Source organism: Pimephales promelas, chromosome 7 (genome assembly GCF_988280905.1).
Source record: "Pimephales promelas chromosome 7, fPimPro1.hap1.1, whole genome shotgun sequence".
Taxonomy (NCBI): Eukaryota; Metazoa; Chordata; class Actinopteri; order Cypriniformes; family Leuciscidae; genus Pimephales; species Pimephales promelas.
In genome coordinates this window covers 9,566,336-9,592,861 of record NC_142775.1, presented here as the reverse complement: position 1 = coordinate 9,592,861, position 26,526 = coordinate 9,566,336, and the positions used below count along the sequence as shown (strand labels likewise).

At 45.1% G+C, this 26,526-nt stretch overlaps 1 protein-coding gene across 1 annotated transcript in view; it reads left to right on the top strand.

The window, feature by feature from the left end:
- The window catches only part of acvr1c (activin A receptor type 1C), a 233,698-nt gene extending 209,461 nt beyond the window's left edge, over positions 1-24,237 (top strand). The window contains exons 5-9 of the mRNA XM_089133042.1: positions 5,853-6,020; positions 9,861-10,017; positions 10,457-10,581; positions 20,778-20,908; positions 23,990-24,237. Coding sequence (XP_088989168.1) covers positions 5,853-6,020; positions 9,861-10,017; positions 10,457-10,581; positions 20,778-20,908; positions 23,990-24,115 — 707 coding nt within the window. The 3' untranslated portion in view covers positions 24,116-24,237. The remainder of the gene's footprint in view (positions 1-5,852; positions 6,021-9,860; positions 10,018-10,456; positions 10,582-20,777; positions 20,909-23,989) is intronic.
- Positions 24,238-26,526: the final 2,289 nt, after the last annotated feature.

Here is a 26,526-nt window from a genome sequence, read left to right as displayed (position 1 = left end):
ATTGACGATGTAAAGTTGTGCTATCTGCGCGTTTTCGTCCATAAGCGTGTCCGTGGCGTCGATGATTCGCCATGAAACAGGAAATTGTAGTAACTTGGCTGTAAATGCCCAGATCTGCACCAAATTGTACACATTTGACAAGAGTCCCGCCCTGAACAAATCTACATGCCGACATTCACCCACAATCATAGCGCCACCTGCTGGCAACAGGAAGTGACCTTTAATTAAGCAGCGTAGCAAATTCACAGCCGCACCGGCTGAGCTGCAAAATATGCAACGCGGCCGCCTCACACCCCGACGCGCTACAGGTGCGAGGGCCCGCCCATCGCTGCGTGCAGCTTTAATTATTTATTTTTTTTTATTTTTTCTTTTTTAGGGCCCGAGCACTAACAGTGCGAGGACCCTATTGAAACTGTTAGGATTATTTTTTTTCTTTTTTCTGCAAAGTAAGTGCCATTTTCGGGGCCGCAACATGCTCAAAAACTCACCAAATTTGACATGCATGTCAGGACTGGTGAAAAAGTTCGTATTTTGTGGGTTTCGCGGATGGGCGGGGCAAAATGGCACGCTAGCGCCACCTAGAAAATTGGAAAAAATTAGCCCCTCGTCCACGTTCAACCTACATGCACGAAATTTGGTGGGGACGTGTATCATATCAAGACGCACAAAAAAGCCTCAAGAACCCATACCCTAAACTCGACAGGAGGTCCGCCTTTTTGAATTTGGCGGCCATTTTTGGACGATTTACAGACTCCGTACTTTAACGAACTCCTCCTAGGGATTTTGTCGGATCGACTTAAAATTTCTGCTGTGCCTTCTAAAGGCATTGATGATGTAAAGTTGTGCTATCTGCGCGTTTTCGTCGATGGGCGTGTCCGTGGCGTCGAAGATTCGCCATGAAACAGGAAGTTGTAGTAACTTGGCTACAAATGCCCAGATCTGCACAAAATTTTACACATTTGACAAGAGTCCCGCCCTGAACAAATCTACATGCCGACATTCACCCACAGTCATAGCGCCACCTGCTGGCAACAGGAAGTGACCTTTAACGAAGCAGCCCCCGCCACTTGTTTGACCGAAATGTACGAAATTTCTGTGGTACATCTACCATGACCAGACGTACAAAAAAGCCTAAAGAACCCATACCCTAAACTCGACAGGAAGTCCGCCATTTTGAATTTGGCGACCGATTTGGGACGATTTACACACTCCGTACTTTAACGAACTCCTCCTAGGGATTTAGTCGGATCAACTTCAAATTTCTGCTGTACCTTCTAAAGGCATTGACGATGTAAAGTTGTGCTATCTGCGCGTTTTCGTCGATGGGCGTGTCCGTGGCGTCGATGATTCGCCATGAAACAGGAAGTTGTAGTAACTTGGCTGTAAAAGCCCAGATATGCATGAAATTTTACACCTTTGACAAGAGTCCCGCCCTGAACAAATCTACATGCCGACATTCACCCACAGTCATAGCACCACCTGCTGGAAACAGGAAGTGACCTTTAACGAAGCAGCGTAGCAAATGCACATCCACACCGGCTGAGCTGCAGAAAATGCAACGTGGCCGCCTCAGACCCCGACGTGCAACAGGTGCGAGGGCCCGCCCATCGCTGCTTGCAGCTTTAATTCTTTATTTATTTTTTTTCTGCAAAGTAAGCTCCATTTTCACGGCCACAACATGCTCAAAAACTCACCAAATTTGGCACGCATGTCAGGACTGGTGAAAAATTTCGTATTTTGTGGGTTTCGCGGATGGGCGTGGCAAAATGACTCGCTAGCGCCACCTAGAAAATTGGAAAAAATTAGCCCCTCGTCCACGTTCAACCTACATGCACGAAATTTGGTGGGGACGTGTATCATATCAAGACGCACAAAAAAGCCTCAAGAACCCATAGCCTAAACTCGACAGGAAGTCCGCCATTTTGAATTTGGCAGCCATTTTGGGAAGATTAATACACTCCGTACTTTAACGAACTCCTCCTAGGGATTTAGTCGGATCGACTTCAAATTTCTGCTGTGCCTTCTACAGGCATTGATGATGTAAAGTTGTGCTATCTGCGCATTTTCGTCGATGGGCGTGTCCGTGGCGTTGATGATTCGCCATGAAAGAGGAAGTTATAGTAACTTGACTGTAAATGCCCAGATCTGCACGAAATTTTACACATTTGACAAGAGTCCCGCCCTGAACAAATCTACATGTCGACATTCACCCACAGTCATAGCGCCACCTGCTGGCAACAGGAAGTGACTTTTAACGTAGCAGCCCCCACCGCACGTTTGACCGACATGTACGAAATTTCTGTGGTACATCTACCATGTCCAGACGCACAGAAAAGTCACTTGGAGCGATGCCCTAAAGTCAACAGGAAGTCGGCCATTTCTAATTTTACCGCCATTTTTGGATGATTTACTCATTACGTACTTTAACTAACTCCTCCTAGGGACTTAGTCGGATCGACTTCAAATTTCTGCTGTGGCTTCTAAAGGCATTGATGACGTAAAGTTGTGCTGTCTGCGTGTTTTCGTTGATGGGCGTGTCTGTGGCGTCGATGATTCGCCATGAAAGAGGAAGTTGTAGTAATTTGGCTGTAAATGCCCAGATCTGCACCAAATTTTACACATTTGACAAGAGTCCCGCCCTGAACAAATCTACATGCCGACATTCACCCTAAGTCATAGCGCCACCTGCTGGCAACAGGAAGTGACCTTTAATGAAGCAGCGAACCAAATTCACAGCCGCAACGGCTGAGCCGCAGAATATGCAACGTGGCCACCTCACACCCCAACGCGCTACAGGTGCGAGGGCCCGCCCATCGCTGCTTGCAGCTTTAATTTTTTTTCTTTTTTCTGCAAAGTAAGCGCCATTTTCGGGGCCGCAACATGCTCAAAAACTCACCAAATTTGGCATGCATGTCAGGACTGGTGAAATTTCGTATTTTGTGGGTTTCGCGGATGGGCGGGACAAAATGGTTCGCTAGTGCCACATATAAAATTGGAAAAAATTAGCCCCTCGTCCACGTTCAACCTATATGCACGAAATTTGGTGGGGATGTGTATCATTTCAAGACGCACAAAAAAGCCTCAAGATCCCATACCCTAAACTCGACAGGAAGTCCGCCATTTTGAATTTGGCGACCGATTTGGGGCGATTTACACACTCCGTACTTTAACGAACTCCTGCTAGGTATTTAGTCGGATCAACTTCAAATTTCCGCTGTACCTTCTAAAGGCATTGACGATATAAAGTTGTGCTATCTGCGCGTTTTCGCCGATGGGCGTGTCCGTGGCGTCGATGATTCGCTATGAAACAGGAAGTTGTAGTAACTTGGCTGTAAATGCCCAGATCTGCACCAAATTTTACACATTTGACAAGAGTCCCGCCCTGAACAAATCTACATGCCGACATTCACCCACAGTCATAGCGCCACCTAGTGGCAACAGGAAGTGAGCTTTAATGAAGCAGCCCCCACCGCATCTTTGACCGACATGTACGAAATTTCTGTGGTACATCTACCATGTCCAGACGCACAGAATAGTCTCTTGGAGCGATGCCCTAAACTCAACAGGAAGTCAGCCATTTCTATTTTTACCACAATTTTTGGATGATGTACTCATTACGTACTTAAACGAACTCCTCCTAGGGATTTAGTCGGATCGACTTCAAATTTCTGCTGTGCCTTCTAAAGGCATTGACGATGTAAAGTTGTGCTATCTGCGCGTTTTTGTCAATGGGTGTGTCCGTGGCGTCGATGATTCGCCATGAAACAGGAAGTTGTAGTAACTTGGCTGTAAATGCCCAGATCTGCATGAAATTATAAACTTTTGACAAGAGTCCCGCCCTGAACAAAACTACATGCCGACATTCACCCACAGTCATAGCACCACCTGCTGGCAACAGGAAGTGACCTTTAACAAAGTAGAGTAGCAAATGCACAGCCGCACTGGCTGAGCTGCAGAATATGCAACCCGGACGCCTCACACCCCGACGCGCTACAGGTGCGAGGGCCCGCCCATTGCTGCCTGCAGCTTTAATTTTGATTGGATTCATTGAGTGAATTATTCTTTTCTGGGGGAACAAAATGGCATTTTGTAAGTGTATGGCTCTGCTCAAGCAGTGTATATATAAAGAATTGTCACTGTCTGCACTGCAAAAATTGCAAGAATGAAAACACCACATAAGTTAGTTAGTTAATTCATCCTTTATTATCTACATTAAGATAATTGTTGTTTTGGGCAAGTCTCTCCTGCTCACAAAAGCTTCATTGATTTGATTAAAAATACAAATAAGATTACAATTTAAAACAGGTATTTTCTATCTGAATATGTAGTGAAGTGTAATTTAATTTGTTCAAAGCTGAATTTTTAGCATCATTACTCCAGTCTGTAGTGTCACACGATTCTTTAGAAATCATTCTAACATGATGATTTGATGCTCAGGAAAACATTTTTCATTATTCTCAATGTTGAAAGAAAATCATTTCAGAACTCTTTGATGAATAGTAAGTTCAAAAGAATAGCATTGATCTGAAAAAGAAAGCTTTTGTATCATTAAACACTAAAAGTTTGAGGTTATTTTTTGGGGGGGGGAAATAAATAAATGAAATCAATTCTTTTATTAATCAAGGATGAATTAAATTGATCAAAAGTTACAGTAAAGACATGTATAATGTTACAAAAGATTCTATTTCAAATAAATGCTGTTCTTTTGAACTTTCTATTCATCAAAGAATCCTGGGGAAAAAATGGTACAAAACTGTTTTCAACATTGATTACGCATTAGGTAGTAGTCAGAGAGTATGCTGTCTTTTGTGCTTGTTCAAACGCATTTGACCTTCACCATGTAAGCAATCTGAATGCAACTTTGACTACCCCTGAAAATGGTCGAAAGTGGTCAAGCACAAACCACATTATCCCTCATTTATGGCGAAAATGCTGTGGTTTAAACAGGGCCATAGTGTCAGCTACTGATGCAATGTCTCGTTACCTACTCAATGATCTAAGGTTACATACCAAACTCTGACATTTTGTAAGTTAATGGAGCTATTACTCGCCATACCACATGCTTTAGTTCAGTGGTTGCCAACCCTGGTCCTGGAGTACTCCTAACATTGTACATTTTTGATGTCTATCTTATCTGACATATCCATCTGAGGTCTTGGAGTCTTTACTAAGCTGAAGAGTTCAATCTGGGGGTAATCCAGGACAGGTTTGAGAAGCACTACTTTATCTTACCAAACCAATGTAAGCTTAAAGCGATAATTTACCCAAAAATGAACTTCTGTCATTATTTACTCCCCCTTACTTTCTTTTCTTTGTGTCACATATAAGAAGATAAATTGAGAAATGTATTCAGTGTTGTTGTTTTTTTGTCCATACAACAGAAATCAATGGTAAAATAAATAAATAAATAAATAAATAAAACTAAAAACTGTTTGGCGATTAAATGATAAAAGAATTTTCATATTTTGGGTAGTTTACCTTTAATAGCTTTAGTTTCAAAGCAAGAACTGATAACCTTACCATAGTTAAAGGATCAATGATATGACAGTCATCTTTGTCCAGATATTTTTCTTTGAATTATAAATGCATAGAGTCCAAAAATCCAAAAATCATACAGATAGGAATAAATACTTTTTTATGTCGATTAAAAGACATGTATTTGAAAGCATTTTAAACAAAGTATTGATTACAATTTTCCATGAAAATTTTTTTTCACAATGGTTATAACTCTCGACATTTGTCATTAAATCAAAACTTGCATTTTGAGATATATTTTCAAATCACTTTGTATGTTCTTGTCCATCACGTTTGGGTGTCCTGTATTGTAATCTGTCTATTTTGTCTTTCTTCAGATAATGGCTCATGGACACAGTTGTGGCTGGTGTCAGAATATCATGAGCATGGTTCTCTCTTTGATTACCTGAACAGATACACGGTATCAGTGGAGGGAGTGATAGGTCTGGCACTGTCCATCTCCAGCGGTATCGCCCACCTGCACATGGAGATTATTGGCACTCAAGGTGTTGATCATAATGCATCTTTTATTTGATTTTTTAAATTTTTTTGCTAGTTTCTCTGGAGTATAAAACCTTTACTCAGCAGTGAAAGTCTATCCTCCTCTGGCAAAGTATTCCAGTGCTTTGTTTTAGTGCTTTTGTTTTTAGTGCATTGTTTTATTTTTTGTTACTTTTGTAGCTGCATACATATGTGTAATACTTTCTGATTATAGAATAAATGTAATATGTAATTCTTATGTTAGACTAGTCAGAAAATACTAGTTATTTGTTACAATTAACAGTTACATATTACATATATCTTTAACAGTGTCTATGTACACAGGAGTAGTGGCAGGGAGAGTAAAAATAGTGAATAGGTCTCTTGATGTGACTGACAGGAGTTTGAGTCTGCCTTTTTTTGTGAACAGGGAGAGCATAAATTTAGAACAAATAAAGAAAAAAGAAAATATTTATACCGGAGTGATGATAAGATGGTTCTGTGAGATGTGTGGGTGATGGAAGGAGACACAGGGTCGGCGATAACTGGGGCTCGTGAACTTTTATTTGAACTTTAGACTCTCCCCACAGCACTCTCTGCGCTCAAAATAGATTAACTCAAAATAGAACAAAAGGAAACAGCAATTCACAATAACTCTCTTCCCGCTGGCTACAGCTTCACGCTTGGTCTCTGCACACTCTTCCCGCTGGCTACAGCTTCTCGCGTCAGGTACACTTGGTGATCAAAACGTCTTGCCGGTCTGTGTATGAGCTCCCAGTCTCTCTCTCAACTCGTTGTCAGCACGGGCCGCTTATATACGGTCTCCTCACGTCAATTACTGAAATCACAGACAGGTGTTCGTCATTTGAACTTGACCCACTTACTCACCGCCTGGCTCCGCCCCCACTCTCCCACCACAGACTTCGCTGAACCACGCACCCCTCGCCACAACCGGTATTTATTAGGACCTTTAATTGAAATGAGATGCTATCTCTTTTCATTGACCGGACGGACTGCCCAGTGACCATGACTTGTGCAGATCATTTATTACCATACTCTAAATTATCATAAATGGATCCTGCATTATGAGACCTTACTTGTCCATATGCCTAACCCTAACCCTAATCATACCAAATCTGCTAATCAGTAAAGGTGTCCTCAAAGGTCCAGGATATTGTCCTATTATCAGCCCCTATTTGCCCCTACTAAGTATGAATGTATTCTAACACTATATACACAGTGTAAATAACTTATAATGCTATTTGCACTTAGTCTATACCTTATTTTAAATGTACAGTAAAAGGCTGGTCTGGCTGTTAATTAAAGACTGTGGACAACACTCAGCAACAACACCTTAAATTGGTTTAATGTCTTTGGAGTGCATGCTAAGATCGACTAGTAAAGAAACAGACAGTGGTCAGTAAAGCAGACCTCGTTGTCTGGCTAGTTTTGGCTGTAACTGGCACACTAGTCTTTGAAGTCCATGCTAGAACAGCTGTTAGAAATCATCTCTTGTTGTCTGGTTGTGTTACAGCCGCATAACCCTTCGGTGAACAGTCATGTCAGTTGATGAGTGCACAGGAGCAGATGGCAAAATAGACAGCCTTGTGTGCCTTTGCCTGCCACAGAGGAGCTAAAAGTGTGAAGTACCAGTTGCAGCATGTGGAGTGGCACAGTACACCTGGAAGAAGTCAGTTACTACAGGTTTCCATGCGGTTGCTGGATCGCCATTTGAACAGTGTGATTGAGGACACGGTTAAACCTCTCTATGGCACCATTAGCTGCTGGGTAGTAGAGAGAGGAACAAAAGTGACACATATTCCTTTCTTCCAGAAAAGTAGACTTAAACTAAACACTGTTATCATTAAAGGGTAACTAAACACCAAAACAACTTTTTTTAGTTAATGATCTGTAAGAATGGAGCCTCATAAATGCTGTTCATTGATTCGAGTACATTTTTTGACAATTGAGTATAAAGTGTTTTGATTTTAAAATATATGGTGTAAAAACGTCTGAGTGCTGCCCTCTTCAGGTTAAACGGAAAGCTCCTGTAGTAGGGGTACTTTCTGACGTAGCAAACTCTCAGACGCGACTCTGTCACACCCTTGGTGCGAGCTCACCACGCCCTTGGCAGCCCCTGGTATAAAAGCATCTGGTTCCATCAAAACTACTGTAGCGAGTCAGGAGTTGGATTTATGAGTATTGAAAACGATCAGGATAGCATATATTAGTTTAGTACAGTGATCAGGATAGTGACGGAATAGAGGTGGACATGGGCTTCTCCACACAGCTCCACACGTAGTGCCAAACACTGCTCGTCCTGCATGGACTCCTCCACCGCAGCGGCGTCTTGATGTGAGTGATCATGGATATTTTAATCACAATTTATGGTTAGGATAAAGTTAATCCTCTGGGGTCGACAAACGAGCCGGTGCATTTTGCTGGATTTTTTTCACATAGCGGCAGAATATCAATATGAATACATGCCCACAGAGCGTGCGCTATTGAGATCAACTCGACGACAAAACTCATCAGATGCCGGTCGCGATGCGGGAGTTAAGACCGCAGTTTGAGCCAGCGTCTCGAATGGATTTGGCCCTGTGTCTACATACAATTCACCCTCATCCACTTCAGGTGAAGGTGAGGGAGAAAAGTCCTCGACTTCAAATGGCCGCTCTGTTGCAAAGGCAGTTACTTGCGTCACTCCAGTCTCGCTCTATTTTAGAGTCTGACAGCAGCTGTCACTAACGGCGGGTCTCAGGTGCACGCCCCCTGGCCCCGCTGGGGTCTGCCCATTTTTTCAGCATTTTTCAAATATTGCTAGTGGGTGGAGTCAGGCTCTGACCAGGGGTTTAGTTACTCTTTAACTATAGTCAATGGATTGCCATGGCGGCTAAAGACTGCTGAGAGCAACGAAACCAAAGAATTCGTAGTTAAAATGTGAGAGTAAAGGAGATCTTAGGCCATTTACTATAATAATCAGTTAATGTTATAACAAAAGTGCAGTCGTATGCACCAGTGTTAAATGGCCTGACTATATCCACAGCCACTTTCTGCTAAGGTCTATCCGGCAGCGGCACTGGATGGAGAAGAGCGGAGTGGGATTTGACCGTTCAAGTAAGGAGCGCAAAGTAGATGCATCAGAAGGTGCTGGGGCATTGAGAATCACCTGTACACGTAATTAATCAGGAAGAAGACCCTCTGCTGAAACAGTATGACCCAAGAACAGCAGGCTGGTTGAAGCGCAACTTGTCTTTATTGAGCTGCAAGCCATGCAGCAGTTCCGAGTCGTTGTAAGACCCATTGAACTACTTTGCCTTGCATAGACATGTCATGTCCGAAGATGATAATGTCATCCAATTTTCGATCTTCAAGCAAGCCAGGTCATCATCTTGTGTACTTTTGCCAACTGAACAGTCTGTCATGAGTAATAAAGTCTGTGAGGTAACGGTCGGCACTTGGTAGTAAGCATTAGTCAGGTTGATGGTAGTGAAAACAGAACATTGGATGAGCATTCATCCATGTGTGGCAATGGAAAATACTCCACAATCACTGCTTTATTTGGCTCTCTGAGGTCAACACACACATCCTTGACTTTTAACTTTTTATGTTGATGCGTTCTATCACCCTAGCTGCTTGCAAGTGATTCCTCTTAAACACCACTTAACAGAGAGTGGCAGAAGGCAGTTGGCGCAGATGTGACAATTTCATCCAGCTTTATGTAGTGTATAAAGTTTTTAGCACATCCAAACTCTGCTGTTGAACCATCTGTTTTTTATATTAAATATGACTACTTTTCTGCATAAAAATTACTTCTCATGTATGACGTGTGCTGTTATTAATTTAACATATTACTTATGGGACAGGGAAGCCCGCCATTGCTCACAGAGACATAAAGTCAAAGAACATCCTGGTTAAGAAGAACGGAACTGCTGTGATTGCGGATCTTGGTCTGGCTGTCAAACACGACTCTAATACCAACACCATTGACATCCCCATTAACCACAGAGTGGGCACCAAGAGGTTAGAATATTTGACTTTGAATATTTGAAATTATATACAGTATATATATTCTTAAGCACACCTTGATATTTTACATTTACTCTCAGAGTTATACTATTTCCGATTTACCTGTCCTTAAATGCTACAGTATGTAAAAAAAAAAAAACACGATTGGTTGTTTTACATAACAACCAGATGGACTCTTCCTGTCCAAGTATACAGTTTTTGGCCAGGCTTTATGCTGATGGTCTTAAGTATGGATCTATGAGTGTAGTGTGTAGCCAACTCAGAGTGTTCTCTGTTCCTCTTTCTAAACTCTGTGTGCACTTTCCGTGTGCAATTTCTCTATAAAACATGTGTCATTGTTTGCTTTCAGGTGTATAAAAACATCTTGATGGAGGTTAATGCGTTCATTTGGTGAGGGTACATTGCCCTAATGTGATTATGTTTGTTTCTGCAGGTACATGGCTCCTGAGATCCTGGATGATTCTATAAACATGAGTAGCTTTGAGTCCTTTAAGCGGGCTGATATGTACTCACTTGGCCTGGTGTTCTGGGAACTTGCTCGCAGATGTTCTGTCCAAGGTACCTTTCTAGTATATTTAAAGTCAAGTAAAAACAAACAAACAAAAAACAGTGTGATAAGATTCCAATCAATGCACACCAGCAGTTGACTGATTTAAATTGTTCTTCATTGTTAAATTGTGTTCTTAATCATTGACACTTATTCATTGGTTTCTTCTAGACTAAAATGGCTTGCATAATTTTTATTTTTATGAGGATGTAAATCTCTAACAATAATAATAATACAGTCTCTGCATCAGTAACCCTTGCCCAAAAAAAAAACTTAATAAATAATGACCACCTAAAATTCTACATTATCTCATGTATTTCATGGCTACATAACAATACACAAACTAGAACGTACATTTCCAGACGAAAATGTGAAGTGGTGCTTGCAGTGGCAAAACTCACCACCCGGTTGCTAGGTTGTTCTGGGTGGTTGCTAGTCGGTTGTCAGGGTATTCTGGGTGGTTGCTATGCAGTTGCTAGGGTATTATGGGTGGTTGCCAATGTGTTCTGGGTAGTTGCTAAGGTGTTGCTAGGTGGTTGCTAGGGTGTTCTGGGTGGTTGCTAGGGTGTTGCTAGGTTGTTACTAGGCGGTTGTTAGGGTGTTCTGGATGGTTGCTAGGTGGTTGCTAGGGTGTTTCTAAGGTGTTCTGGAAGGTTGCTAGGCAGTTGCTAGGGTGTTGCTCGGTGGTTGCTAAGGTGTTGCTAGGTGGTTGCTAGGGTGTTGCTAGGCGGTTGCTAGGGTGTTCTGGGTGGTTGCTAGGGTGTTGCTAGGTGGTTGCTAGGGTATTGCAAGGTGGTTGCTAGGGTGTTCTGGGTGGTTGCTAGGTGGTTGCTAGGGTGTTGCTAAGGTGTTCTGGATGGTTGCTAGGCGGTTGCTAGGGTGTTGCTCGGTGGTTGCTATGGTGTTGCTAGGTGGTTGCTAGGGTGTTCTGGGTGGTTGCTAAGGTGTTGCTAGGTGGTTGCTATGGTGTTTGGGGTGGTTGCTAGGGTGTTGCTAGGTGGTTGCTAGGGTGTTGCTAAGGTGTTCTGGATAGTTTCTAGGTGGTTGCTAGGGTGTTGCTATGCGGTTGCTAGGGTGTTCTGGGTGGTTGCTATGGTGTTGTTAGGTTGTTGCTAGGGTATTCTGGGTAGTTCCTATGGTATTACTAGGTGGTTGGTAGTGTTCACATATGGTTATTATAGAGTTTTTATATTGTTCATGGCATGATTTAGCACTTAGCTAATCAATATTAGCATGTAGCTATTCACAGCTAGCATGTTTAGCATTTTGAAAGTTCTATGTGCTAGCATGAGTCAAAAGACCCAACCCCCATCGTGATACAATGTTCTGATGCTGAGATATAGCTGTTACAAAATGGTTGCTAGGGTACTCTGTTTGGTTGCTAGGGAGTGGCTTGGCAGCTTCCAATCATGAAGCTCCAAAGTCAATGTGAATGTATAAACCAACCCCCATCTCTATACGATGTTCTGATAAAGAGATGTAGGCCTTGCAAAATGGTTGCTAGGGTACTCTTTTTGGTTGCTAGGGAGTGGCTTGGCAGCTGCCAATCATGAATCTCCAAAGGCTGCTTGTCAGTATAATTGATATAATACAACTCCCAAGCCTGTATGACATTCAGAATGGAAGATATCCCTCTTTAAAATTTGGTTGCTAAGGTGCTCGATAATGGTTGCTAGGGTGTGGCCAGAAATTGTTGAGGTGATTCATGATTGGCTGTTTGCTACCCCGAGTCAAACGAGACCACCCTTGTGTTTCTATGACACTTCTATCCGGAGATATCCCTTTGATCTCTTTCAATGGAAGTCTATGGGAGTTGTTGCTAAGGTGCTCTATATGGTTGCTAGGGCGTGGCTTGATAGCTTCACAATGATCCTGAGAGACTGATTGGTCGTCTGAGTAAAATGAGCCCGCCCCCTTGTCTCTATGACACTATGATCCAGAGCTATGTTCAATACAAAATCCCTATGCAATTTACCATAGTAGGAAAAACACATGCATTTGATGGGACATCCTTCACCATAGTAAGTCAATGGGGAAAATTTTGGGTAGCTCCTGCCCCCCAGGGGTGCAACTTTTACCCCATTGTGAGGTATGTTCTTACAGAGGCTGCCAGCCTCTTCAAATGTGGCAAATCACACGTTTTTCCGAAATCGTTGTTCGGAGCTATGAGTCGTCAAAGTTTGTCTCAATGTTAAGTCTATGGGATTTTTTGGAAATTTGTTCGCCCCTGGGTCGAACACCGTACCCCCGATCTCTGATAAAAGTGATAGGACACTTCTCTTCAATAGGCCGCACGATTTGATGCCTCATTCATGGGTCTGTGACAAAAACTGTGGACGTAGGAGTGCGCCAAACTTTTTCCTGGAATAGTATAATGCTATACTAGAAATTTTAAATAACATTGGGGTCAATGGGGGAAAATTTGGGCAGCTCCTGCCCCCCAGGGGTGCAACTTTTACCCCATTGTGAGGTATGTTCTTACAGAGCCTGTCAGCCTCTTCAAATGTGGTAAATCACAGGCTTCTGTGAAATCCTCGCTCGGAGGTATGAGTCGTCAAAGTTTGTCGCAATGTTAAGTCTATGGGATTTTTGGGAAATTTGTTCGCCCTTCGGGCGAACATCGTACCCCCGATCGCTTAGAAAAGTCATAGCACACCATTCCCGAATATTCCGCACGATTTGAGACCTCATTCATGGGTGTGTGACAAAAACTGCGGGAGGAGTAGCGCGCCAAACTTTTTGGCCGACTCAAAAAACACAATAGTAATAGTGTTGCCTTGCTTTCAGCAAGCACCACTAATAAACATAAACATGAAATATTGATATTTTATTACCTATTTTATTAGCACTGGATAACTGTCAGGTATATTTGAATTTTTACTGCCATGAAATACCAATCAGAATAGTATTCTAGAGAGTCATGCAAAAAAAAAAAAAAAAAAAAAGAAAATCACATGGATAGCCCTTAAAAGGAAAGTTCACCCATTTACTTTCCCTCATGTCATTCAAAAACGTCTCGGTTACGTATGTAACCCTCGTTCCCTGAGTAGGGAACGGAGACGTTACGTCAGAAGTGACGGAGATTGGGGGTTTCGCATAGAAAGCCAATCCTCTTCGAGTATTAAAACACGAGCCAATGGCATGCAATGCCTTGGGGCTGCGGAAATTTGCATAGCGTACTCCGCCCTACTCCGTGAGTATAAAAGGAGGAAGTGAACGCAACCGCAGTATGTCTTCGCTGAGGAGCCAAGACTGAACTCGGCCTCTACCCAGCGATACAGCAGAAGTGGCAGGGAGACGTAACGTCTCCGTTCCCTACTCAGGGAACGAGGGTTACATACGTAACCGAGACGTTCCCTATCGTAGTCACTTCGAGTTACGTCAGAAGTGACGGAGATTGGGGGTCTGTGCCATCACGCCATCTTCAAGCTGTCTTCCAGTGCCCTGCGAAAGACTGAACCCCCGAGCCTTACCTCTTTTTTTTTTTTTTTTTTTTTTGGGGATCCGACTTTGACACAGGATTACCAAGGTACACTGGGAACATATCCCGAAGGGGACATGCTACCAGCTGCCTACCGAAGGGAGGACTTAAGAATACACATATGGCCACATAGGAACGCATATGGAACACTGGAGTACCAACCGCAGGTGGCTACTGATTTAAACTCCAGGGGTGGCAGATGGCTTGCCAAGGGAAGACACATGCTCAGAGAGGCTTACAGTGGATAATACACATGAGACGGTTACCATGGGGAACCGTGCGCATGGAGGCACCTAGCTAGCATCCAGAGCAACGCAGTGGTGCCCGCATCGTCGGTGCTGGAGGACTCAAGACTTCAATGGAAGAACTGAGGAAATATCGCACTTATCCAGTCCGGGGAGTGGAGTGGCGAGCAAGCGAAGACACCTGAGCGGATCCAGAACTGGCCGAAACGAGTACGTGAGAGGATACCGGCTCAATTCGCAGATTATAGAATCTGGCGAAGGTGTTGGGTGTCGCCCAGCCTGCAGCTCTGCAGATGTCTGTTAGCGAGGCGCCGTGCGCTAAAGCCCAAGAGGAGGCTACACTCCGAGTGGAATGGGCCGTCACACCAAGGGGGCACGGAAGGCCTTGCTGCTGGTAAGACAAAGCAATGGCATCCACTATCCAGTGGGACAGCCGTTGCTTTGAGAGAGCCCTTCCCTTCTGGCTCCCCCCATGACAGACAAAGAGCTGGTCTGAGGTCCTGAAACACTGCGTTCTGTCGACATAGGTGCGGAGAGCACGTACCGGACAGAGCAGTGCCAAGGCTGGGTCTGCCTCCTCCAGGGGCAGCGCTTGCAGGTTCACCACCAGGTCCCGGAGGGGAGTGGTAGGAACCTTGGGCATATATCCAGGCCGGGGTCTCAGGAATACGTGAGAGTAAGCCGGCCCGAACTCCAGGCACACTTCGTCAACAGAGAGTGCGTGCAGGTCCCTTACTCTCCTGATGGATACCAATGCAATCAGGAGTGCTGTCACATAGGACAGGGCAAAAACTCTACCGACTGCAAAGGCTCCAGGGGAGGCCTCTGCAGAGCACCCAGGTCTACTGAGAGGTCCCCAGAGGGCAGGAGGGGAGGGAGGCGGATTTAGCCCCCTCACTCCCCTCAGGAACCTGATGACCAGGTCATGCTTCCCATAGACTTACCTTTCACTGCATCATGAGACGCGGCAATGGCCGCGACATAATCCAAAGGGTGGAGGGCGACAGCCTGCGCTCCAACCCCTCTTGCAGGAAGGAAGCATGACTCCGATCGAACATCTCCGGGGGTCTTCTCAGCGAGAAGAACACCAATTGACGAAGAGGTTTCACTTCAACGCATAAAGGTGTCACGTGGACGACGCTCTTGCGGAAGTGATGGTTGCCGCCACCGCAGGTGGCAGCGAACTCAAACCTGCCTCGTCCCGTCCTGGAGCCACACGTGCAGCCTCCAAGATCGGGACGAGGGTGCCACAGAGTGCCCCGTCTCTGAGAGAGTAGGTCCGGTCTCAGAGGAATAGGCCAAGGAGGTGCTGTCGCGAGGAGCAAGAGTTCGGAGAACCACGTCTTGGTGGGCCAGTAGGGGGCTACCAGCAAGACCTGCTCCTCGTCCTCCTTGATCTTGCACAACACCCGTGCAAGGAGGCTCACTGGGGGAACGCACACTTGCGTGGGCCCCGTGGCCAGCTGTGCGCCAGCGCATCCGAGCCGAGAGAGCCGCGGGTCAGAGAATAACTGGGCGCAGTGGGACGAGTCCCGAGAGGCGAACAGGTCTAACTGTGCCTCCCCGAACTGGTCCCAAATCAGCTGGACCGACTGGGGATGGAGTCGCCATTCGCCGGAGATGGGACGGGCCCGGGACAGCTCGCGGCTGCCCGATTCCGGTCTCCAGGAATGTAACTGCACGAAGGGACCTCAGGTGCTTCTGACTCCATATCAAGAGGTGGCGGGCGAGCTGCGACAACCGGCGCGAGCGTAGACCCCCCCTGGTGGTTGATGTACGCTACTGCCGTAGTGTTGTCTGAGCGGACAAGCACATGCTGGCCCTAGAGCACGCTCGGAAGCGGTGCCGGGCGAGCCGTACTGCCAACAGCTCGAGGCAATTGATGTGCATGAGGCGCTGGGCTCCTGTCCAGGAACCGGCGGCTGCATGCCCATTGCACATGGCACCCCAACCCGTGGTAGACGCATCCGTGGAGACAACGAGATGCCTGGAAACTCGCTGAATAGGGACCCTGTCCGTAAAAAGCTGAGGTTCGACCACGGGAAGAAGGATCGGCGGCACGTCGGAGTCACTGGAACTCGGAGCGAGCCGCGATGCCATGCCCACCTCGGGACTCGATCGCGAAGCCACAGCTGAAGCGGTCTCATATGAAGCAAACCGAGCGGCGTTGCCGCGGCCGCGGATGCCATATGCCCCAGGAGCCTCTGAAAAGTTTCAGTGGAACCGCACTCTTGCCCTCGAACTGTCGAAGACAAGCCAGCAGTGAGTGCGCGCGCTCGTTCGTGAGCTGCGCGGACATGGCGACCGAGTCTATCTCCATGCCGAGAAAAGAGATCCTCTGCACGGGGCAAAGTTTGCTCTTTTCCCGGTTGACCCGAAGGCCCAGACGGGCTAGGTGCCGTAGCACCAGGTCTCTGTGTTCGCAAACCTGAGCTCGAGAGTGTGCTAGTAACAGCCAGTCGTCGAGATAGTTCAGGATGCGAACCCCGTGTTCGCGAAGGGGAACAAGGGCTGCCTCGACGATCTTCGTGAAGACGCGAGGGGACAGAGCTAACCCGAATGGGAGAACGGCGTACTGGTATGCCTGGCCCTCGAAGGCAAACCGAAGAAACGGTCTGTGTCGAGGGAGAATGGAGACATGGAAGTACGCGTCCTTCAGGTCGATCGCTGCAAACCAATCCTGATACCGAACACATTCGAAAATGCGTTTGGCCGTGAGCATTTTGAACGGTAGTCGATGGAGAGAACGGTTCAAAATGCGCAGGTCCAGGATCGGTCGTAACCCACCGGTCTTTCTTGGGGACAATGAAGTAGGGGCTGTAAAGCCCGGACCTCACCTCGGCTGGAGGGACCGTCTCGATTGCACCCTTCGCCAGCAGGGTCGCAATCTCCGCTCTCAAGACTGGGGCATTGCCACCAACCATCGTGGAGCGAACTCCCCTGAAGCGGGGAAGAGACCGTGCGAACTGAATCGCGTAGCCGAATCCGATCGTTCTGATGACCCAGCGGGAACCCCGGGAAGCGCTAGCCAGGCTTCCAGGAAGTGAGCCAACGGGGTCATGCGAACCACAGACGTCCCCCCGGAGGGGCAGCGAGGCGGGTCGACCGGCATGCGTGCAGGAGTTACCCCGTCCGGATGCACCGTCGAAACCCGCTCCCCGACAGAAGAGACCAGGGAAGGCAGAGCGTTCCACGGGGGTCTGTTCTGCCGGGGGTCTGGCGACAGAGGGGGAAGGGATTGGCGTAGCCCGGGGACGACACACGCACCCTTCCGCGCCCTCCGAGACAGAGAGGAATGAACGGGGCGACGCACTGGACGTCGTGCGCGCTCATTCCAGTCTGTGTGCTCAATGACAGTGTCAGCTTTTCCTCAACCAGCTCAGGGAGCTAGCTAGAACAAAAGATTCTCCACCGGCCCTCCACCGGGGAAGGAGGGGCCCTGCCACCGCCTCCTGAGAAAAACCATGACACTATCACTGAGCGGCCCGCCTCAGGAACATCGCTTCGCCTGGCATCTAGCGGGGCACGCGGCCTGAGGGGGGGCTCTTTTCTTGGGACGCTTACCTGTGGCCTCCTCCGCGACGCGAACCGGCTGAAGGCTGCTGCTGGGGCCGCGTGGGAGGGAAGGGAGCCGCAGGGGGGCGTCCTCGGCGGCGAGCTGGCGGAGGCGTCCGAGCCGACGGCTGGTTGGAGGCAGCAGCTGGCCGTCGGGGCAGAGAAACCGCCTTCGTCTGCTCCTAGGCGGTCGAGAAGTGCTGGGCAAAGTCCTGGACCGCACCGCCGAACATTATGATGCTCCTGGACCACAGCGGTGGGCATCACCTGACCAAGGGAGCGAGCGACCGCCTCCGTGACCCGTTTAAGGACAAGGTAGGCGACAGGCTCGCAGCTCGCTTGGTCCGTCACCTCCTCGTGCACATTCCTGAGCAGCTAGCTTTGTAGGTGCTCATCATATGCAGGGCGGAGGCTGCCTGTCCCGCCGCTCTACAGAATCGCGCCGCCATAGACGACGAGAACCCATAGGCTTTGGAGGGGCATCTGAGAGCAACCGCCGGTTGACCGGGGGAGCCCCAGCGTACCCACAGACAGCCGCATCGCCGAGGGGAGGAAGGGCGGGGAACTAAGCACGCTTTTTTTTTTTTTTTTTTTATTTATTTATTTTTTAGTGCGTGTCAGTTCCGCATGCAACTCGGGGAAAAAAGGAAATTGGGGTTGGCCGTGGCCGTAAGGCGGCAGCGTTACCCAAAAACCAATTATTCAGCCGCGAGAGATCGGGGAGGGGCGGAGTTCCACCCCCACCCGATGCTCACGGACGCCCGAGATAGCACGGCCATCATCGCGGGATCAGACACGGCGGCGCTGACGCTCCCGAGGGAGGCAACGCGGCCGCATCCTCACTTCCCGAGGAGTCAAGCCCGCCTAGTGATGCTGTGATCGACATCGCATCATCATCTGGAGCGCTGCCCGAAGCAGCCGGTGCCACCGAAGAAGCAACCGACTGAATCGAACTAACGCTCGCTGGCTCTCGCACTGAGGCGGGAGGTGTGGCCCGAGGAATCGTCGGGGCTTATCCCACACCATCACCGTAAATCACCAGGTCCCCGGGTCGACGGGCCCCCTATGGAGGAAACCGATCGAGCGGGGGGGACCGGGACTCTCACTCAAGTGAGATCATTGAGTCTCGACCTCAGTGTAGAGATGGTCATGTTCCCACAGAAGGAAAATGAGTCATCCACGAACGCTGCTGCTGCATGCTGAAATGCCCAGGCATACAAAGCAGCGATCGTGACCATCAGATGACGACAGAAATCAATCACACCCAGAAGAGCACGGGCGAACCGTCTTTAAAAAGACGTGCGCGTGCAGCTCTTTCAATGAGAGGAGGAAATTCACTCTTTCAGCGCTGAAGCGACCAGGGAGAAGCGCAAAGTCTGGCAGACCACTGCTCAGATCGCAGGCGATGCAGAATCTCGCTGGGTACCGCCGTCACACCAACACTGAAGAGGACGCTCGTCTCGAAGAGTCTTGAACAGTGCTTTCAGGAGTGAAGAGGTTCTCTTGGCTCCGAAGCGAAAACATACTGCGGTTGCGTTCACTTCCTCCTTTTATACTCACGGAGTAGGGCGGAGTACGCTATGCAAATTTCCGCAGCCCCAAGGCATTGCATGCCATTGGCTCGTGTTTTAATACTCGAAGAGGATTGGCTTTCTATGCGAAACCCCCAATCTCCGTCACTTCTGACGTAACTCGAAGTGACTACGATAGGGAACTGTTGGACTTTCTTCTGTGGAGCAAGAAGGTATTTTAAGAAAAAGTGCTTTTGTTTAGTTTTTTGTCCATCTCCTTGTCCAGCCCTCCAAAAAATTCACTCTCGCTATGGAATTGACAGCTTCAACAAAATTGCTAATGGAAAATACGCACAATGGAAACATAAATTTTGCATAAAAACTAAATATTGCAAAAATGTTTTTTATGCTCGCTTGAGGTGTTTTTTCAGGTGATTAAAAATAAGGAATATTTAGCAAAACTGCAATGGAAACTGTTTTACGCATTTACAGGTCACATGACGTAGATGGCATGGTATGTTTGGACAGAAGATGAGACAGAGTTCTTTATTAAATGCATAAAAGACAAAAGTATTACAGGAAAACTGGATTCTAAACAACAAAGAAATGCTTTGAAGAGAGAAAAGAATTTCTTTTTGCAATGAGCCATTCCCAGTATTGGTCTTTCCTGGCTATTAATGAATGGATAACACGCCTACGTCTTCTTCCATTAGAAATAATGGCTGGTGCGGTGGCATGTAGACTTACCAACATCCATTGGCATGATTTTTGGTTTGACTTCTCACAAGAGGAAAAAATTAAGTTATAGTCGCATAACATCGGTTAATGGAAATGCCATCATTTCGCAATAGTTCTTTATCGACATTTAGACAATATCACAAAAGTTTTGCGCAAATCTGTAATGGAAACGCAGCTATTGTTACCTAGTCATGATAAGAGGTAATAAGAGGAAGGATTTCCTTAACTAATGATAAAATGTGCTTAAGGTCACCAAACCTTCTGAAATGTTTTGCCAGAGAGACTGTTATTGAAGGACATGTATACTGTTATTAAGGCAGAACTATATTAAACTACAGTATAAAACTGAGAGTAAACCTGCATGCTGCTACTACTATTACTAATTTTGCTGGCAAAGAAGTTAACCAATAAAAATAGAAGATACAGAGATGTTTTACAGACACATCAGCGTGAAACAGCTTGTTCAACTTTTAGGGGCAGAGAGGGGGAGCAACATTGGTTATGACATAAAATATCATGACTGTTTAGGGTTAGGGTCATAGGGAAGAAAATAAAATACATGATGTTGCACATCCACATCCAAACTTTTAGAATAATTAAGATTTTTCATTAGTACTTATTAGTAGTACTTAGTACTTACTGAAAATAAATAATCATGAATGCTTTGTGCTCTGCAGGGATTCATGAAGATTTCCAGTTGCCTTATTATGACCAGGTGCAATCAGACCCATCAGTGGATGATTTGAGGAAGGTGGTGTGTGAACAAAAACTCCGACCTAACGTTCCCAACCAGTGGCAGAGCTGTGAGGTTTGTGTGATAAACTTACCATTCTTACTTACCAATGTGACATTTCAGTTGACAATATGTTAAAATTGATTAAAATCACGTTTCGGGGAGGATACCTCCTCTTATTATTATTTTAAGATATGTATTTTTTTTGTGAGACTTTCATTTTGTGCAAACCAATGAAAATGTGAGGTATGAACTGAAACATCTAGCTTGTTTCTGCTAGGTACTGTAAGGGCAGAATTTCCCTACACAACTTTTGCCTACAGCGCAAATGTAACAACGAGGACTTTGCAAATAAAACAATTTAATTTGTCAAATATTAATACATCACACCAGTTCTTTCTTCAAGTTCTCTTGAAGTTTATCGGGGCCTTAAGTGTCATGGCTACAGAAAAATGGATTACTGAGTAGAATTTTAGAGCATTTAGCAAGTTGAATTTTTAAAGGGACTTTATTTGTAATCAGAGAACAGCAAAGATCTTGGGTGAATGTGTCACCGGGTGATTAAGAAAATGAACGGCAGGTGTGGAAGGGGAAGAACCTGAGTGGTGATTGGGGCACATCAGAGAATGTCTAATGGGCTTTATGCCCAGCTGCACTACTTCCTGAACTTCAGCCAGCTCCTTGTTTCCTGTCTGCAGTTATTGGCCAAATTGATTAATCCAGGTGTGCCTGACCTCAGTTGTCATGGCAACAATAATCAGACACACCTGAATTAATCAATTTGGCCAATAATGGCAGACAGGAAACAAGAAGCTGGCTGAAGTTCAGGAAGTAGTGCAGCTGGGCATAAAGCCCATTGAAGAGAATTTGCACTGGCTCGTTACTTCCGGGTTCTGGACTGGCTGCAGTAACACGTCTCTGTCCATGCGGGGGCGCTCGCGGTCGAGTGCAGAATGAATGGGAGTCAATGGGGTTTCACCCCTATAAATCCACTTTTCTCAGGATGTAATTTTTTGTCAAGTAATTTGAAAGTTGAATTCAAAGGGGAGGGCTAAGATAATACACTCAGCTGAAAATTGCATTTTTATGTTCACTTATCTGTTCTAAAAATCCGTTCAAAACTGTGATGACGTCACACAATAGCAGAATGCTAGCGTGTTCCGGCCAACAACAGCTTAACCTGTAAGAAATCAAAAGGACATAAGTACTCGTTCATTCGACTTTTGGCCTTATCTATATTGAACTTGCAGAATCAACAATAAAATCTATGTTAATTTAACGACAAGCAGGTGAAAGAGACATTTTTAGCCGTTTAGCCCCATAGACTCCCATTCATTCTGCTCTCGCCCGCGATCACCTCTAGTGGAATTCTAATGGAACTGCAACCAAGGTGATGCACAATGGGGCTAATAGGAAGTGCCAAGGCTCTCCGTTAGACGGGCTCTGGGCACATGCTCCCAAAGTGGAGTATTAAAAAAGGCCATTTTGAAGAGAGAGGGGGAAGAAAGGAACGAGTGAAGACACAGGGAGAGAGGCACAGAAAGGCAGCAGAGGGATGCTGTGAAAGTAAAGAACTTGTGGTATGTTTATTCCTCACTGGAGAACTCCGGAGAACCCGAAGGCAGCGGCATGAGCCTGTTCTCGTCATATAACTGACGCTATTGACCATACGTCAACATCCGATATTTTAGGGTACCCTTTAACGTCAGTTAGATGACGCTATTTATTCCTAACCCTACCCCTACCCACGTCATCTAACTGTAAAGGTAAAGCGTCAGTTGGATGACGCCCTAGGATCGCCATCTAACTGATGTTAAAGGGTACCCTAAAACGTTGGATGTTGACATATGGTCAAAAGCGTCAGTTAGATGACGTCTTGGGATGAGAATGTGTTGCAAATGGAGCCTTAATTCACTGGGAGGTATTGTGGATTGCAGTGTCTAGTGTGGAAACAAGCACGTTTGAAGTCTCGAGTGTTTTACTGATTGCATGAGTGCGGGAAATTCTAACTTCTACGTCCACTTGTAGTCTCAGCTGTTACTGATTCCCTGCTGTTCAGTCTCTGTCGCCACAAATGAAGAATCACTGAGCCGGTGAGCGAATGAGAAGCTATGAACTGTTACTGACCCACTGATGTTTAGAGCTGGAGGAACCATTGAGCCAGAGAGCGAATGAGAAGCTAAGAGCTGTTGCTGATCCTCTGATGTTCAGAGCTGGAGGAACCATTGAGCTGGTGAGCGAATGAGAAGCTATAAGCTGTTGCTGATCCTCTGTTCAGTCTCTGTCGCCAGGAATGAAGAATCACTGAGCCGGTGAGCGAATGAGAAGCTAAGAGCTGTTGCTGATCCTCTGTTCAGTCTCTGTCGCCAGAAATGAAGAATCATTGAGCCGGTGAGTGAATGAGAAGCTAAGAGCTGTTACTGATCCTCTGTTCAGTCTCTGTCGCCAGGAATGAAGAATCATTGAGCCTGTGAGTGAATGAGAAGCTAAGAGCTGTTACTGACCCTCTGATGTTCAGAGCTGGAGGAACCATTGAGCCAGTGAGCGAATGAGAAGCTAAGAGCTGTTGCTGATCCTCTGTTGTTCAGAGCTGGAGGAACCATTGAGCCAGTGAGCGAATGAGAAACAATGAGCTGTTGCTGATCCTCTGATCAGTCTCTGTCACCAGGAATGAAGAATCACTGAGCCGGTGAGCGAATGAGAAGCTAAGAGCTGTTGCTGATCTGTTGTTGCTCAGTCTCTGTCGCCAGGAAAGAAGAACCACGAAGCCAACTTAAGACTTTTTATGATCCAATAAAGAAACATTGTTATTTATTATAACCTCCCGTCCGCCTCATGTGTTTCCACGGTCTGCTCCTCGGGGCGGTGTTGCAGCTTAGGGGTGGGCGGCCTGCTGGAGCCTACCCCGACCTGTGACAAATGGCCACACAAAGATTATTTGACTATGGACCACATTGTAATTAATCAAAATTCGCATTCACACAAGAAAACAAGAAAGGAACGTCTTGGTTACATACGTAACCCTAGTTCCCTAAATATGGTACGAGGACATGAGAGAAATGTTTTCACATAGATGAAACATATTAAAGTTACATCTTCCAGATTTCAAGTAGTCAAAAGTATAGAATCACCCATGTATGTTTGTGTTTGTTCCAGGGACTGAGGGTTATGGGTAAGATCATGCGGGAGTGCTGGCATGCCAATCCAGCTGCTCGGCTTACAGCACTACGTGTTAAGAAAACCTTATCTCAGGTGACGGTGCTCAAGGACGTTAAAGAGTAACCCAGCGGCCTGGTTACTCCTCTTATCTGTGTCTGTCAGTGTTATTGGGACATTTAAAATGCTCAGTTAAGATGCCAAAGATTGCAGGAATATCCGAGGGAAAGACTGTCTTGCTATGAAAATGTGCTTTGAAAAAATGAAGGAAAGTGTATTCTGTTTTGTAGTCAATAGATGGTGATACTGCTACCTCAACTGATCCTACAAGTGCCAAATGCTTTGAGTTGCACATTAAGCTTTGTGCCATAAATGTTTTGCTTGGTGTAATTTAATTTCAAAGTCGCACTTAAAATGTCTGTATATCTGTTTTCAGAAAAAAAGAAACAAAAAAATATCCCTTTCAACTACTTTTATTTTCAGCTGATTGCTTAATGTGTAAATATGAATATAAATATTTGTATGAACATAAAAACATTCAACATCTGAGATATGAACTTAAGTTGCTTAGCAAAACATTTAATTGATGATTAAATAAAATAGAATGCTTGAACATATGTTCCCTGAACAAGGGGAGGAGAGGGTTGTAAACTGTTAGTCTTAAGTGCTGTTTCATAGGTGCATGTGCAAAAATGATTGATGGTTTATTGAACAAGCATAAAAAACAGATTATTTGGATTGTAAAAAGATTATTTGGATTGTACAAAATTAGCTTTACAATATCCTGTAATCCTGAAAAAGGGACTTTTTTGCTGAGTTTATATACAGAGGACCATATATATATATATATATATATATATATATTAAGACCATGTGTTGACGTCAGACAGCATAATGTGGTCTGCAACAGGAAATTGGTGTTTTTTTAGCCCAGCCTTGTGCAGGTTGTGATTTACTTGCACTATTTTTTTTTCTACTGTTTTAAAAAATTCAAATCCATTTTGATTGTATAGCGTACCTGTTAACAGGATGGTTTTCTGTAAGCCTTATAATTTCTGAATGTAAAGAAATAGGCTGCATCTTTTATGAAGGTACACTTCATATAGAGTAGTGGTCTCCAACCTTTTATGCATCATAGACCAAAAGTAATCCAAAGCCTAGAGCAAGGGTCTTTAACCGGTTTTGTTTTAAAACTATTTTTGTGGAAATGGCCAGGCATTGGTGGGGGGTTTGAGGTGTGATCAGAGCAATGATTAATTTGCTAATGTATCTATCCTTCTATTCCATCCATCACACATTCAGTCACAGGGGAATCTTTTGTGTTTTATTGTGTTATATTTTGCCTGTCTAAGAATTGCTCTTCAATATCATCAATTCCTAGTGTGAAAGTGGTAGATGAAGTGGTGGTTTCCAGCAGTTGTTGTTGCCCTTTTTGAATATTTAACTCTTTCCCCGCCAGTGTTTACTAAAGTTGCCAGCCAAAACCAATATATACTGTATATATTGGAATATTTTGTTTCATAAATATGTAAAAAAGTCAATTGCCCGGTTTCACAGACAAGGCTTAAGCCTAGTCCCAGACTAAAATGCATGTTTGTTTTGTCCTAGCTGAACACAACATGCATTTTTTTTTCTCAAGATACCCAGTAATGTTTTTGGTAACACTTTATTTTACAGTGATACAGAGTAATTACTTAACTAATTACTTAGTAGTAGATGTTGTAATAACATTTAACAAAATGTAATTAACATGTAACGAAGTTATGGAACAGCCTGTACTTACAGATTGTAATTACACACATGTAATAGGCAGCTACTGTTACACATGTGTAACAGGCTGAGTTGGTTACATACGTGTTACCGACTTGGTACAATGTAATTATATAAAAAAGTATGTTGTACTACTCAATGTAACAACAAGTATTTAAATATGTTACTAAGTTGTGGAAAAAAGCCTGCAGTTACACATGGTCATTTTGTACCGCCTAAAATATTGTATCAAGATTGTACTTAAGTGTACTGCATGTGTATAAGGTATGTAGATACACATGAAGTACACTTAAGTAAAATCTTGTTACACTTTATTTTACGTAGCTTATCCCTGTGTAATAATATGTAATTGCAATGTACTGTAATTAGGAAGCTACCACATGCTTTTATGCTGTGATTGAGCGAGTTAGGCCTAATTCAAACTAAAGTACATATGGATAAGGTGTGTAGATTCACATGTAGTACACTTAAGCACAATCTTGATACACTTTATTTTACGTAGCTTATACCTGTGTAATATTATGTAAATTGAATGTAATTAAGAAGCTACTGCATGTATTTAAGCTGTGAACTAGAGGGTTAATTCAGATGGATAGGGTATGTAGATACTCATGAAGAACTTGAGTACTTGATACACTTTATTTTAGAAGGTTCAAAATGACCATGTGTAACTGCAGGCTTTTTACCTTAGTAACATATTTAAGTACCTGTTACTTTGTACTAAGTTGGTAACACGTATGTAACCGACTCGGCCTATTACATATTTG